The sequence below is a fragment of the Acipenser ruthenus genome, chromosome 30, assembly GCF_902713425.1.
Source record: "Acipenser ruthenus chromosome 30, fAciRut3.2 maternal haplotype, whole genome shotgun sequence".
Taxonomy (NCBI): Eukaryota; Metazoa; Chordata; class Actinopteri; order Acipenseriformes; family Acipenseridae; genus Acipenser; species Acipenser ruthenus.
In genome coordinates, this window is record NC_081218.1 from 9,054,987 (window position 1) to 9,068,667 (window position 13,681).

General features: G+C 40.4%; 1 protein-coding gene across 3 annotated transcripts in view; it reads left to right on the top strand.

The window, feature by feature from the left end:
• Positions 1-661: 661 nt before the first annotated feature.
• Positions 662-13,681, top strand: part of LOC131702802 (SRSF protein kinase 1-like) — a 53,756-nt gene continuing 40,736 nt past the window's right edge. The window contains exons 1-2 of one of the 3 annotated variants that reach the window (XM_059005148.1): positions 662-778; positions 1,383-1,437. In XM_059005148.1, coding sequence (XP_058861131.1) covers positions 766-778; positions 1,383-1,437 — 68 coding nt within the window. In that variant the 5' untranslated portion in view covers positions 662-765. Of the gene's footprint in view, positions 779-1,382; positions 1,438-13,279; positions 13,431-13,681 lie in introns of those variants that run through there. The other 2 variants (XM_059005149.1, XM_059005147.1) reach the window with 2 other exon arrangements.

Sequence of the window (13,681 nt, forward strand, 5' to 3'; positions counted from 1 at the left end):
GGCAACTTCTCTCACAGACGACCCCTTTCAATCATGCCGATAGCAACTAGGCGATCTTCATTTCTCAAGCGGGGCATGGTCATATCTTTCTTTTGTTCTTGCGTTAATTAAAGTCATGTCTTTTCAAATGGCTATTTATACAGATTCTTAATCAACTCATTTTGGCAATTCAAATACCAAACACTGAGCACCTGGCATTTTTATGAAACAACATGACTTGAGCTCACTATTTTTTTTATCCCAAAGAACAATACTACTCAAACAAACAACAAACCTACAGGTAGTGAACAAAAAAATGGAAACACCTGGGTAAATGAGGGACACCAAGTATATTGAAAGCAAGGGCTTCCACACAGGTCCAGTCTAATCCAGTCTAGTCTAGTCTAGTTTAATAGTCTAGTCCAGTCCAGTCCAGTCCAGTCTAGTCTAGTCTAGTCTAATAGTCCAGTCCAGTCCAGTCTAGTCCAGTCAATCTGTCTCTCTCTCTCTCTGCTTGCTGTTACCACCGCCTATCCGCAATCTGAAATACCCTTTTTGCTATACTATAGCTAACGTGTTTGTATACCTGTCCTTACATAAAGTTACCTGCTACATAACAGTCTGCTTACAAATTATAAAATAGGCGGGCGATAAAACACATGCGGATAGAGGCGGGCTAAAATCGCGTGGGCGTGGTTTGTTGTAAATTTTGTTTGTGGACGTTTGATTACGAGCGCATGCGCATGCACCCATCGCTGAGCAGCAGCCTGAAGATACCGGTTAAACATGGATAGAAAAGGTGAGCAGGCACATTGTGATAAATAATTACATGTAAATTAAAGTAATTATAGCCATATATACAAGCTTGGGGTGTGCATTTCGCATGTGATGACATCGCTGAATTTGTGCTTTAAAAATACATATGAATTATTACCTTTTATTGTTATTATTCTTACTAATAAGCTGCATTTATATTACTAGATTTCAAGAAACTTGCTATTTTCAGATTTCCCCTGACTTATTATTACTAGTTAAAAGGCAAGAGTGTCTTCATGATCTCCTTGGCTGTAGACAAAAGCCGTTTATCCCTGTGTGCCGGTTTAATGAAGTTACCACGTCAAGTGTTTGTTATTATCAATGTTAGTGCCGTAATACTAATGATAAGATTACTGTAACACTACAATGATACATATTGATAAGACACCCCCCAAGTAAATACAAATAAAATAATAAAAACTAAAAGTAGCGCACATTTGTATATAAAACAAAGACGACACTCATATTAATTCTGCTCGGTTGGGACACAAAGCTTCTTTTGAGCACGAAAGTCACCAGAAGCAGAGGCACGACGTTGTTTTATAAATTCATATTTTCCGACTCTCTTTGTTTTTATTCGGATCCAGTTTTAGCACTGCAGGCCAGAAAGAAGCGGACCAAAAATAAAAAAGGCAATAAGAAGTAAGTGGATTTTTGTTCTTTCTTTCTTTCCACCGGCCTTAGTGCCGCCTTGTGTGTAATTGAGTCCGGGGATGAATGTGGTGGTGCTAGGCCGCTCCCACATGGAAACTGCCATTCTCAATTCGTATTTCTGAGCGATACAGCGGTGCCACAGCACAGTACGAAAACGAGTCTATTTATAGAAATAACAGTTGTTTAGGCTTTTTTATTTATATATAATGTGTGTATTTTACCTGTTACGCAGCACAGTTGACAGTTTAGGAAGGCGCGTGTTGCACTACATAACGTTATTATTATTTAGAAGTACAATTGTACCGGTTTTATTTGTGAAAATAAATACTGTATTTCTGGATCCACCAGGGTACTGTAACTTAAGCACAGTAACGAGAGCTGTAGCCTGCTGGGAATGCATCACCTGTTGTATGGTTTGTACAGTACAGATGATACTCCTACTTCTCGTGTCATGAGTGCTATTGATTAAACACATCAGCTACTACAGACACCATCTAGATGTGTTGTGGTGAAAACATACATAATCCACAAAGCCAGTTGCTAAGTATTTTTTTATTAAAGTTCTGATACAGACATTTATTTCGTCAAATTTCCTGGTATGCATAATTCACCTCCCCTCACAACAGGGTGAATCGATTGGGTTTCAGACTGAATAATAACAATGCTGAAAATAGATTCGTGGCAATCTGTTGTTTTGCACGTATTGACAATATTAGGGCATTACATTGTGAATGCTGTGTCTGCCCCCTGTGCATTACAGTTCAAGGGTATGGTGTGCAGTCAGTACATTCTACACAAGCTCCACTTTCCATAGAAGTCTGCTGCATGCCTAGAAATGTGGCCTGGGTAAGGGTTATGTGAAGGATGTTTACCCCCCAACTAAAAATGAATTGAAGGTGCAATGTTCCACGAGCATGTTTACTCAGTCAAGTCTAATTCAAAGTTTTTGTGTGGTGTGGTTTTGCGACTGATGCTGTGCTGCTATGTTGCAATTCTTAAAGGTAGCTCCCTCTCATCTTGCAACTTGCAAGTTCAGATATGATCCCAAATACATGCGTCTGATACTGCAGCAGCAGGTGGTTAATAACTGAACCTTTGACCAGGAAGCAGAACAGAATTAAAGAGGGAAGCGAAGTCACCTGTTTGTGCTTTAGTGCCTTTCTTATGATGAGAAAAAAAAAAAAACCCTCTTTAGTGTGTTAGGTGAAATCATTTTTTTTCTTTCCCTAACCATTACATTTTAATGATGCAGTCAGATGTCATTAAACACAGATGTGCATGCCTGACATCAGACCTGTTTTGTATGCAGTTATAGCATTGTTTTTCGTAGTGCCCTTGACAGGAAATACTGTAGAATGAAGATAAGAAATCAATCAGAATGGTTCATTCTTTATTTACTGTGCTGCAGTTTGTTCCTAAAACAGCTAATCCAGCCTCTGTCACTTTTCCCCCTTAAACTAAAATTAGGCAAACCTGCCACAAGCTGCAGTCTCAGACAAACAGACTGCCTATATTTAGCTATGTTCTTATCGTGTAAAGACACAGCTTTTTACCTCCGGAGTGGGAAAGAAATTCAAACCAAACAAAAGCATGCATTCTTTCTTTAGCTGTGTTTCCACCAAGTAAAGCAAAAGTCATTTTACTGTAATTCTTTACTTTTGCTGCTTTGCTCCCCTTCCATCTTTACATTAATTCTGGTCTACTTTAAGATCTACTCTTGGGAATCCAGTTCTCAGAATTAATTGAAACTTTTTAAATGTTTATGCCCTGGTGATTTTTTTAAATTTATTTTAAAAGCCCATAATTCATTTTACTGTGTGGCTTGATAAGGCTGTTCCAGTTTGTATGCCGTCTTTCTGTGGTCTCAGAACTTGTGATTAATGGCAGTGATTGTGATTAGAGATGAATGGGCATGCTTTCATGCACTTCTGTGACTTGTTTGTTTAATTGAGAAGGTAGGCTTTCATATTCCCTTTTCAAGAAGTGATGCATACAGTCGCAGACAAAAGTATTGGGGCAGTTAACAAGAAAGAGAAAAAACACAATAAGTGATTTCTATGCTTTGAAATTTGTTCTATTGAAAGATATAAATTAGAGATTCATCTTTATAATACACAACAAATTATTACGTAACATGCATAAAATGAGAAATAACATGCAAAAACTACTGTATTCCTTTGAATTTGAGACACACTTTTTGAACCATTTTTTGCTTCCAAAAATATCCTGCGTCTTTAATTAAGTACAGTATAGTGATGCGTGTATTAAAATCACCAACAAAAGACGTGACTGCACGAGTGCACAAACAGCAACGTGACTTACTGTTGAGAAAAGACGAACCAAGCTTCCTCAGGAATTCCAAGAGAAGTGTTTACAATTTCAGCATTTCTAACAAACAGTACCAGACAGATCGGAAATGTTGATCAGACCCACATATTTTTCGACATGCGACATGCCAAGCAATACCACAGTTCACAAATTGGGAGAAAAACAGGTGTGAGTAATCTCCATGTGTGTATGCTATGTTGGTATTGTGCATACCATTCTGACTGTTGTGTTTGTAATGTGCTCAGTGCTGTTGTGGTTGCTGAGTTACATGTTGCCAGATGCTGTGGAGTGTTGTGTTGTGTCGTGCTTGCTGTTGCAGGATGTGTGATGCTGTAGTGAGTGGTGGTGTGTGCATGACAGAGAAGCCATCTTAAGTATTATACAGTACGCAGCACAATAAACAAGCTCCGTGGTTAATCTACAACAACACTGTTTCATGTTAGTTTTGTGTGATACAAAGTCTAATTTGAGGTTGTATCTTTGTAAATGCATATTTATTTGATGTTTTACTTTTTCCTCAAATTGAGGGTGGTAAATTTGGGCTGCGTCTGAAATTCAAGGTAGTCTTAAATTCGAAAGAATGCAGTTCATACTTTGACAAGTTTTTGGGCAGCCTTGCATTAGTATTTTGTGTGCCCACCCTTTGCTGTCTTTTACAGCTTGCAGTCTTTTTGTATTTTGAAACCAGTTCCTGCAATTGACTTTGGTTTCCTTTTTGCAAGAGCAGCCTTCAATTCAATCCAGAACATCTCGATGGGATTCAAGTCTGGGGACTGAGATGGCCAATCCATAACTGTAATCTTCCTTTTTTTCAGAAATTGCTTTTTGTAGACTTTGCAAAATGCTTAGGGTCATTATTCTGCTGAATACAAACTTCCATCCAATAAGCCTTCTTGCACTGGGTAACTAGTGCAAGTGCAAAAGTTCTTGATATTTTGCAGCATTCATTGATCCTTCTACAATACAAAGGTCGCCAATGCCTGAGGAAGAAAAACAAGCCCATTCCATCACATCTCCACTATGTTTAACACTGGGTATGATGAACTTTTCTTTAAATTCTTCTCCTCTCTTCCTCCAAACATGGTGTTGCTTTTTTGGTGAAAAAAGTAATATTTTGGGTTCGTCTGACCATAAAATTTGGTTGAAGAAATCATCAGGCTTCAAGTATTCAATGGAAAACTCCAATCGCTTTCTTTTGTGTATTGTTTTTAACAAAGGTTTGCATCTTGGTTTTCACCCATCTTGTTAAGGGATCGTTGAATTGTTCGCTCGTGAATTTCTTTACCATCTTCTGTCAATTCTTGTGTCAAATCTTTTGCTGAATCCACGATTCTTCCAGATTTTGCAGAAATCTTTCTTGGTCTTCCACACCTGGAGCTAATTGCAGTAGTTCCTGTTCTCCTGTGTTTGTCAATAATAGCCCACACAGTGCTTTTCAGTGATCCGAGTCTTTCAGCTATTCTGGTAGTTTGTCCTTTTTCGTATTTGCTGTATCACTGCCATTTTGAGACCGTTGCTGTACTCCTTAGTTTTAACCATTTCTGTTGCTTTTTTGAATCGCAAATTTCCAATTTATTTTTCAGCACTTGAGATTATGTATGTATTTATTTATTCTATAATTAAGTGTTTTCAATCATGATAATTGTCAATAATTAGCAATGAATGGGTTTCATACTAAATATGTTGATTGTCCAAATACTTTTGTCAAAGTATGAAATTAGTTTTTGCATGTTTTTCATTTTATGAGTTATGTAATTTTGTTTTATTATAAATCTGAATCTATTTTAATTTTATATATTTCAATAGAAACAATTAGAAATTGTAGAAATCATTTTCTTTGGTTCTTTTTTTTTTAACTGCCCATATACTTTTGTCTGCGACTGTACTTACTCTGCCCCTGACATTCCGGGGCTCCTAGCGCTTTTTTTTTTTATTCTGTAAAGTTTAATTGAAAGTACATTTCAATCTCCAATGAGTTTTTTTTAAACTCCTCTCATAGTGGTAAAAGTAAATGCAAACAGGTATGCACGCATTGTAGAAGTGAGTACACGCAGCACTCCAGATAAGGTTTTGGGTCTGGGAGTAACTTGCCCTGGGAGTAACTTTAAAACAGTATAAAATGTATTTTCAGGGGGTAAAATGCAACACTACCTTAGTCATGAGTAATCTCGATAAATACTGTACGGTCTTTAATGGTAATGGGGTAGGCATTAAAAAAGAGCCCTCCATTTTAACTGCAGTGTTACTTTGAACTAGTGTACAACCGCACGTGTGTTATACAAAGTTATCGGCTAAGCAGTTTTTTTCGAGGTATCGCACTGACTCAGCAAATTAATTACGTTGCTTATGTTTTAACATTAAATTCTTAATCTCTGTGAACATGTTAAAACTTAAATATGAAGCCATACAGATAAATAATGCACTAATGAGTTATAAAACAGTTTGTTTAATATTAGTATTATAGGCACCTTTTTTAGCGGTTGCCTCTGACGATGGTTCCAGTTGGATCTGAAGCTGGACTGGGGTATTTATGCTTCAACCTGTGTAGCTTTGAATTTTTTTACTGTGATTGGCTGCAAAACAACAGGGCTAGCTAGAGATTGGATAATGTTTGTTGGGTTTCCTTGTAACTGAAGACATTGTATTCTGGGAGATGTATTTGTTTGAGGGGAGGCAGGCAAGCTGTGCAGAAAAATTGCTATGCGTGTTTAAAATGAGTGTGTATTTCAGATTTAATGCATGAAAACGGCAGATGCGCAGCATATCTGGACCGCTGAGTACCCGAGCCACAGTATTTAGATGAAATACTGTCTTCTGAATGCGTGTGCCACAGATAGCTCTGTAAGTGGGTTAAGTATTAGCTGCCCTATTGATATACAGTGTAGCATTTTGCAGTTATAAATCTTACTGATTTTTGATGTGTGAGTTGGAAGAATGACTTGCGCGCTCAGGGTTAAACCTGCATTAGAGTGGTCTGTGTTGTGGAGCTCGGTGTCATCCAACCTCTGAGCTGATCGGGTTAGACAGCACGGACGGACGTGGGAGAATATTTCAAATAAGCGCGCGTGTCCTTGATTATTGACACATGCCATTTATAATAACTTAGAGATGAGCAATTTATTTCCAAGATACTGCTCAGAATGTCCGTTCTATAAGCCAATCATCTTCTCATGGTCTTAATAACCTGTATTGAGTTGCTACTTAATACAGCTGGTTCAATTGATCTTTCAAGCCTTCAAGTTTTATCTTTACTGTGACCTGCTCAAATCAAGGAGGGGTGTAGTAAATATATACAGTACTGTGCAAAAGTTTTAGGCAGGTGTGAAAAAATGCTGTAAAGTAAGAATGCTTTCAAAAATAGACATGTTAATAGTTTATATTTATCAATTAACAAAATGCAAAGTGAGTGAACAGATGAAAAATCTACATCAAATCAATATTTGGTGTGACCACCCTTTGCTTTCAAAACAGCATCAATTCTTCTAGGTACACTTGCACACAGTTTTTGAAGGAACTCGGCAGGTAGGTTGGCCCAAACATCTTGGAGAACTAACCACAGTTCTTCTGTGGATTTAGGCAGCCTCAGTTGTTTCTCTCTCTTCATGTAATCCCAGACAGACTCGATGATGTTGAGATCAGGGCTCTCTGGGGGCCATATCATCACTTCCAGGACTCCTTGTTCTTCTTTACGCTGAAGATAGTTCTTAATGACTTTCGCTGTATGTTTGAGGTCGTTGTCATGCTGCGGAATAAATTTGGGGCCAATCAGATGCCTCCCTGGTGGTATTGCATGATGGATAAGTATCTGCCTGTACTTCTCAGCATTGAGGAGACCATTAATTCTGACCAAATCCCCAACTCCATTTGCAGAAATGCAGCCCCAAACTTGCAAGGAACCTCCACCATGCATCACTGTTGCCTGCAGACACTCATTCGTGTACCGCTCTCCAGCCCTTCGGCGAACAAACTGCCTTCTGCTACAGCCAAATATTTCAAATTGACTCATCAGTCCAGAGCACCTGCTGCCATTTTTCTGCACCCCAGTTCCTGTGTTTTCGTGCATAGTTGAGTCGCTTGGCCTTGTTTCCACATCGGAGGTATGGCTTTTTGGCCGCAAGTCTTCCATGAAGGCCACTTGTGACCAGACTTCTCCGGATAGTAGATGGGTGTACCAGGGTCCCACTGTTTTCTGCCAATTCTGAGCTGATGGCACTGCTGGACATCTTCCAATTGCGAAGGGAAGTAAGCATGATGTGTCTTTCATCTGCTGCAGTAAGTTTCCTTGGCCGTCCACTGCGTCTACGGTCCTCAACGTTGCCCGTTTCTTTGTGCTTCTTCAAAAGAGCTTGGACAGCACATCTGGAAACCCCTGTCTGCCTTGAAATTTCTGCCTGGGAGAGACCTTGCTGATGCAGTATAACTACCTTGTGTCTTGTTGCTGTGCTCAGTCTTGCCGTGGTGTATGACTTTTGACAGTAAACTGTCTTCAGCAACCTCACCTTGTTAGCTGAGTTTGGCTGTTCCTCACCCAGTTTTATTCCTCCTACACAGCTGTTTCTGTTTCAGTTAATGATTGTGTTTCAACCTACATATTGAATTGATGATCATTAGCACCTGTTTGGTATAATTGTTTAATCATACACCTGACTAATATGCCTACAAAATCCCTGACTTTGTGCAAGTGTACCTAGAAGAATTGATGCCGTTTTGAAGGCAAAGGGTGGTCACACCAAATATGGATTTGATTTAGATTTCTTCTGTTCACTCACTTTGCATTTAGATAATTGATAAATATAATCTATTAACATGTCTATTTTTGAACGCATTCTTACTTTATAGCATTTTTTCACACCTGCCTAAAACTTTTGCACAGTACTGTATATATATATAATGGTGACTGTTTATTGAAAAACATATGTCCATGAAGTTACTTTTTTTGCTCAGGAGATTAGAAGCAAAGACATTCTGTGAAGTCAGGACCAAGCTTGCTTACGATAGCTGCATGTGAGCTGGTTTTCTTTTTTTAAGTAAATTGAAACTACTACAGCATGAGTAACCCTTAACTAGATCTGCTACATTGCTGCAAGTAAGCATGTCTAATAGCCTGAATTTACTTTACTCTGCATGTCTGTCTTATCTGATCTCAGTTTTCAGGGGGGCAGTGTGGTTGAAGAAAGGGTTACAGATCTCTACTGGGCTTGCAAGAGGCGACAGTGAGCTTCGAATACTCTGAGCCAAACCAACACTATTCCTACTGAAATTTCTGTTGCTATCGCTCATGATTTTCATCTGCTTGGCTGAGTGCTGCTCCTGTGGGACTGTTATATAAGCCTGCCATCGCAGAGGAAACAAAACGGAAGATGGCATTCTTTGCTTGAGTCCCAGTGGTCAGAACCGGACAACATCTGACTGAACGGAAAACAACAGGCTAGTGACAATCTAAAGCTTTTCTGCCTTAGGCGGCATGCAGGGCTCTGGCAAGCGCGCACACACACACACACACACACACACACACACAGATGTGGACTATAACCAAACCAATGATTCCAACGTTATTTTTTGCTGACAAGTGCAAGTTGAGCTGAAGACCTGTAGTTCTGCACCTGTGTGTGTTTTTGACAGTGGTGGAAGAATTCTCTTTTGTTTTTGTTTGTCTAGTATTTTATTTATTTATTTGTAAGTCCTCTCCCAGTCTGATGCTGTGCAGATTGTCAGCATGTGGCTCTTTGATTGGATGGTGTCCTTAAACTCAGCGGTGGTTAAACTTGCCTGTGGCTTAAGGTACAAGTAAGTATAAATGAGATGTTTTAATCAATTTTTCTTAAGGGTGAGAGAGCTGTATTTTGACTTGCATCAGTGTATTAACCAGTGCTGCATGCAGCCCTGTTCCTGTTGTCATTCTCCAATGTATTTTCATTTGAATTTATTAGCATTTTCCTTTTCCTTGCACTTTAAAAGACATTGTTTTGCTTGCTTATTTTTAGGTTTACATTAAAGTGCGGTATTGTTTTCCCTGAATCATGTTTTCTGTAATACTCAAGTTCTATTATTTGATGAGCTTTGTTACATTTCAACCTCTGTAATGGCCACAAGGCTGCATATTTCTGTTTTTTGCTTTTACCGAATTAATCTTCATGGCAAATGCTTATGAAGACTGAGTGTAACCACGTGGGGTTAGTTTACTAAAACTACAAATCTGACTAAATAAGAGCATGCTCTGTAGCTGCCACAGTGGTGGATTGATTGATTCAGGGTTTAAGAACATTTGCTGATATGTGGGTATTTCTGATTGCACAGTAGTTACAGGTAGAGAACTAATTCATAAGCTGATGTTGCCAGTGTCCCAAGCCCTAGATTGCATCACATTGTGGGTCAATGGTATCTTTACCAGCTCTAACCACAGCTCAGCTGTGAACTCCATAATGTTTAAGTTCTCTGTACATTGCCCTGTCCTGTGGAGCTAGGTGTCCAGATCTAGTTCACAGCAAACGCCTATTCTGTGTTCTGAAAAAGTTTCTACTGATCTTTCTGCTGACTACGACTCAGGAGATCCGGGTTTTAGATTTGCTATATAGGACCTCCTCTCGTGCTCAGACATACACCCCTCCCCCTCCCCTCATGTCCATGTTTCCCAGTGTGGATTCTTGTGGGTTGGTTGGTCCCGACCCTGGTGCCTCCCCTTGGGGACCCAGGCGACGTGGATGGGGCGGGGCATTGGGAGCGCAAGTTGGCAACCGGAAAGGTGAAGCAGCCGTTAGAGGTGAGAGCCTTGGTGACCAGAGCGATGTCTGGGCCATCAGGGGGAGCAAAGCAGACCAGGCAACCAACTCTGCCTGATGATACAGCGACCCGGGAGCTAGGCCCAACGACCAAAGGTCCGGACACAAATGTTGGTTGTCTGGGAGCACTGATCGAGGGTTCTGACCCCGTCAGCTGCGGGTCGGGACATGGTGGTGGTCCCCTCGTCTCCTCCTTTGGCAGTGGCACTGCTGGCAGCGGCCAGGAGCCCTCCAGCAGTGGCAATGCTGGCAGCAGCCCCGGGGCACTCCGGCTGCGGCGATGCTGGCAGCAATGCCGGCCCCTCCGGACATGCAGCTGGAGACAGCCCCCCTTTCTTGCGCACTGGAGACGGCTTCCCTGCTCGCTTTCGGGAACGGCTACCTCTCCTTTTCTTCGGCACCCAGGCCGGCAGCTGTTCCTCCTCGAAGTGACCCACCCCCTGCAGGCGAGGCACCAACCTGAGGCCTCGAGAGCGATGAGGTAGGTGTTGAAGTCTCCATCCCACAGCACTGGAAAGGAGGGGGATTCGCTTTTTCGGCGTTTGGAGAGCCTTCAGGCAGAGCCATTCTTCCACCTAATGGCGAGAGTAGGCCTCCTTGTAGACGTGCCCAAAGTCCCCACATTCCTCACACACATAGGAGCCCCTTCTGCCCCAACTGGCGCCTCTGCTTGTCTGCGTTTTCCTTGCTGTAGTCAATTTTTCCTTTTTCACTAATCCTTTTTTAATAAACCTGCAGTTCTGCCTCTGTCTCCAGGGACGCTATCCCACGCTGACACTGTGTGACAGGGTAGTGTCGCTGGCAAGGCTGTTTCTGTCAGGGAGAGGCACAAGCTGCAGGGTTAAGCACCGTTACACACGTTTAATTACAAAAACACTAACAAACAAAACAAACAGGCGCAGTGGACAAAATAAACTGTTTAAATAAACCAACATGAAAAACTGCTGTACCTTCTCCTTCAATTATACACATCATAGCACGTCACAAACACCAGCACTAACCCTATCGCCTACATTAATTCACGCCACACACGTTACACAATCGCCCTGAGATTTAGGATTACTGTAAAATTCCAGGTTTCCACTTCCACCTTGGCTTTTGTTTTATGTTGTGTATCACAAGTGTTAATTGTTAAAGAATACAAATGTATGGATTAGATTGTTAGCGGAGAATGAATGGTGGTGTTGTGAAGGTTACATTTAAACTGAGTCCCTTTGTTTAAAAATAAATAAATAAATAAATCTCCCCAGAGATTGGCATAACCCTGTACCGGTGAGCACTGAATCAAATGACTTGTGTAAGCACTGTAGCATATTTGCTTTGATGTATTTCTGTTTAATGTACGTCACTGGAAAAGAGACCTCCGAAACAAAAATTCAGCAGCTGACATGTTTCCTAGGATACGCTTCATCAAGGCAAAGGACCAGCTTCATTTAATTTCTTCATTAATTTGCCATTAATGTGTCAATTTAAAGAGGCTGAGATGTAGCTAAGATTTCGTTTCATGTAGCAAGGGAAATTGCAACAATAGCAGGGGTTCTCGGGAATAAAAAACAGCAAGTTTGCATTTTAAGTAACTTGGGGAATTTTCTAAAAATAGCTGAGCATTTTTCCTGCTGTAGGCTATTCTCTGCATCCCTGAGATCTATTTTTAGGTGGGTACAGGTGTGATAATGGGAGCACCAGTACAAGACGTTGTTTCTTTGGATATGGCATACAGAACTACTGCTGTGTTGCTGATACATTGTATGCTGTTTTTATTGTAGTAGGCCTACTTCACTTGCATTCCAGCAAACTAGAACAATTCAAATCTGTTCACACAATCAGTGATGTTAAAGAAGAAGTAAAACATTACAACACAGTGTTTTCTTTGAAATTAACTGCCTGGATTAAATAAGAAAATGATGCCGGTGCCACAGCTGTTATATGTGTAGCATTGAGGGCGCCATGAACTGTGATTGAATTCAGGCACCAGGGTAATTTGAATGTTTTCTAACTAACCTCATATGGTATATTAATGCAAAAAAGCTAAGCCTCGCCATTCTCATTTTAACTGTTTTAGGGGACATAGTCTTGGATCGTCTTTTAAGGTAATGTATCAGTTTGTCTGAAGAAGGGAACAGTCTGTGACCTGGCAAGTTGCATGGTTGCTAAGTGGCAGGTTTTATTCTTATTGAATTTGAAACATCAAAAAGATTGTGTGTCCCTTTTCATATGGGACTGTGATTCCTTTGCTCGCATCAGTTTTACTGTAATTATTATACTGAATTGCTTTTGGGTTGGTAACATTTATTATACAGACAACAGCAACTGATCTATTAAAACCATTACATCTTAAGAAAATACTTTAGGAATATTAAGTGTGAAGTGTAATTAAACATTTCATGGAGAAGATGAATTTGTTTTATTCTTATGAGGTCAAACAATGGTAATGTATATAAAAGGGATACACACACGTTACAAACGGACCGTGCTTGTGAGTACTGCAGCTTTAACTGGAATTCTGGTGTATTACAGTACTCTATAAATGTGGTACATGGTTAAAACACTACAGTAAAAGGACCCTGTGAGTAGCAACCTGTTGCAGTGGATAGAACTCTAGTAGTGTGAATAGCTGTGAAACTGAATTCCCTTGCATCACCTGCATTGCAGTGCAGTGCTGTGCTGTGCTGAGCTGAGCTTTTGCAGCCAGTACTCCAGTAGGTGGGAAGCTCTTCTGTTGACGACACTGCTGTCGGTTGGGAAGCTGAACACTCTGCTGTCTGCAGAGCGCTCTGGGGCTTGGCATCCCAAACACATTGAGATGGCTTTGTCCAAAACCTGCGGGCTGTCTTCAGGGCTACCATTTCAAATGGGGATCCGCGCTTCAAGCAGGTAATATAAAGAGCAGCTGTGCTTTTATTAACGTGGTGCTTGTTCAGTTATTGCTGCTGCTGCGATTCAATCCTAGCTGGCTTTGGATTTTAAACATTAAGTGGCATCAGAAAAGGCCATCAACATTGAAATATAATCAATAGGAGAGTCTGTTTTTAAAAGAATTTTTTTTTTTGATGGTAAAAAATAATTGCCTGTTTTTTTGTGATGGTCTTGCAATTGAAGCAAATGCAAGACGAGTACAGATTATG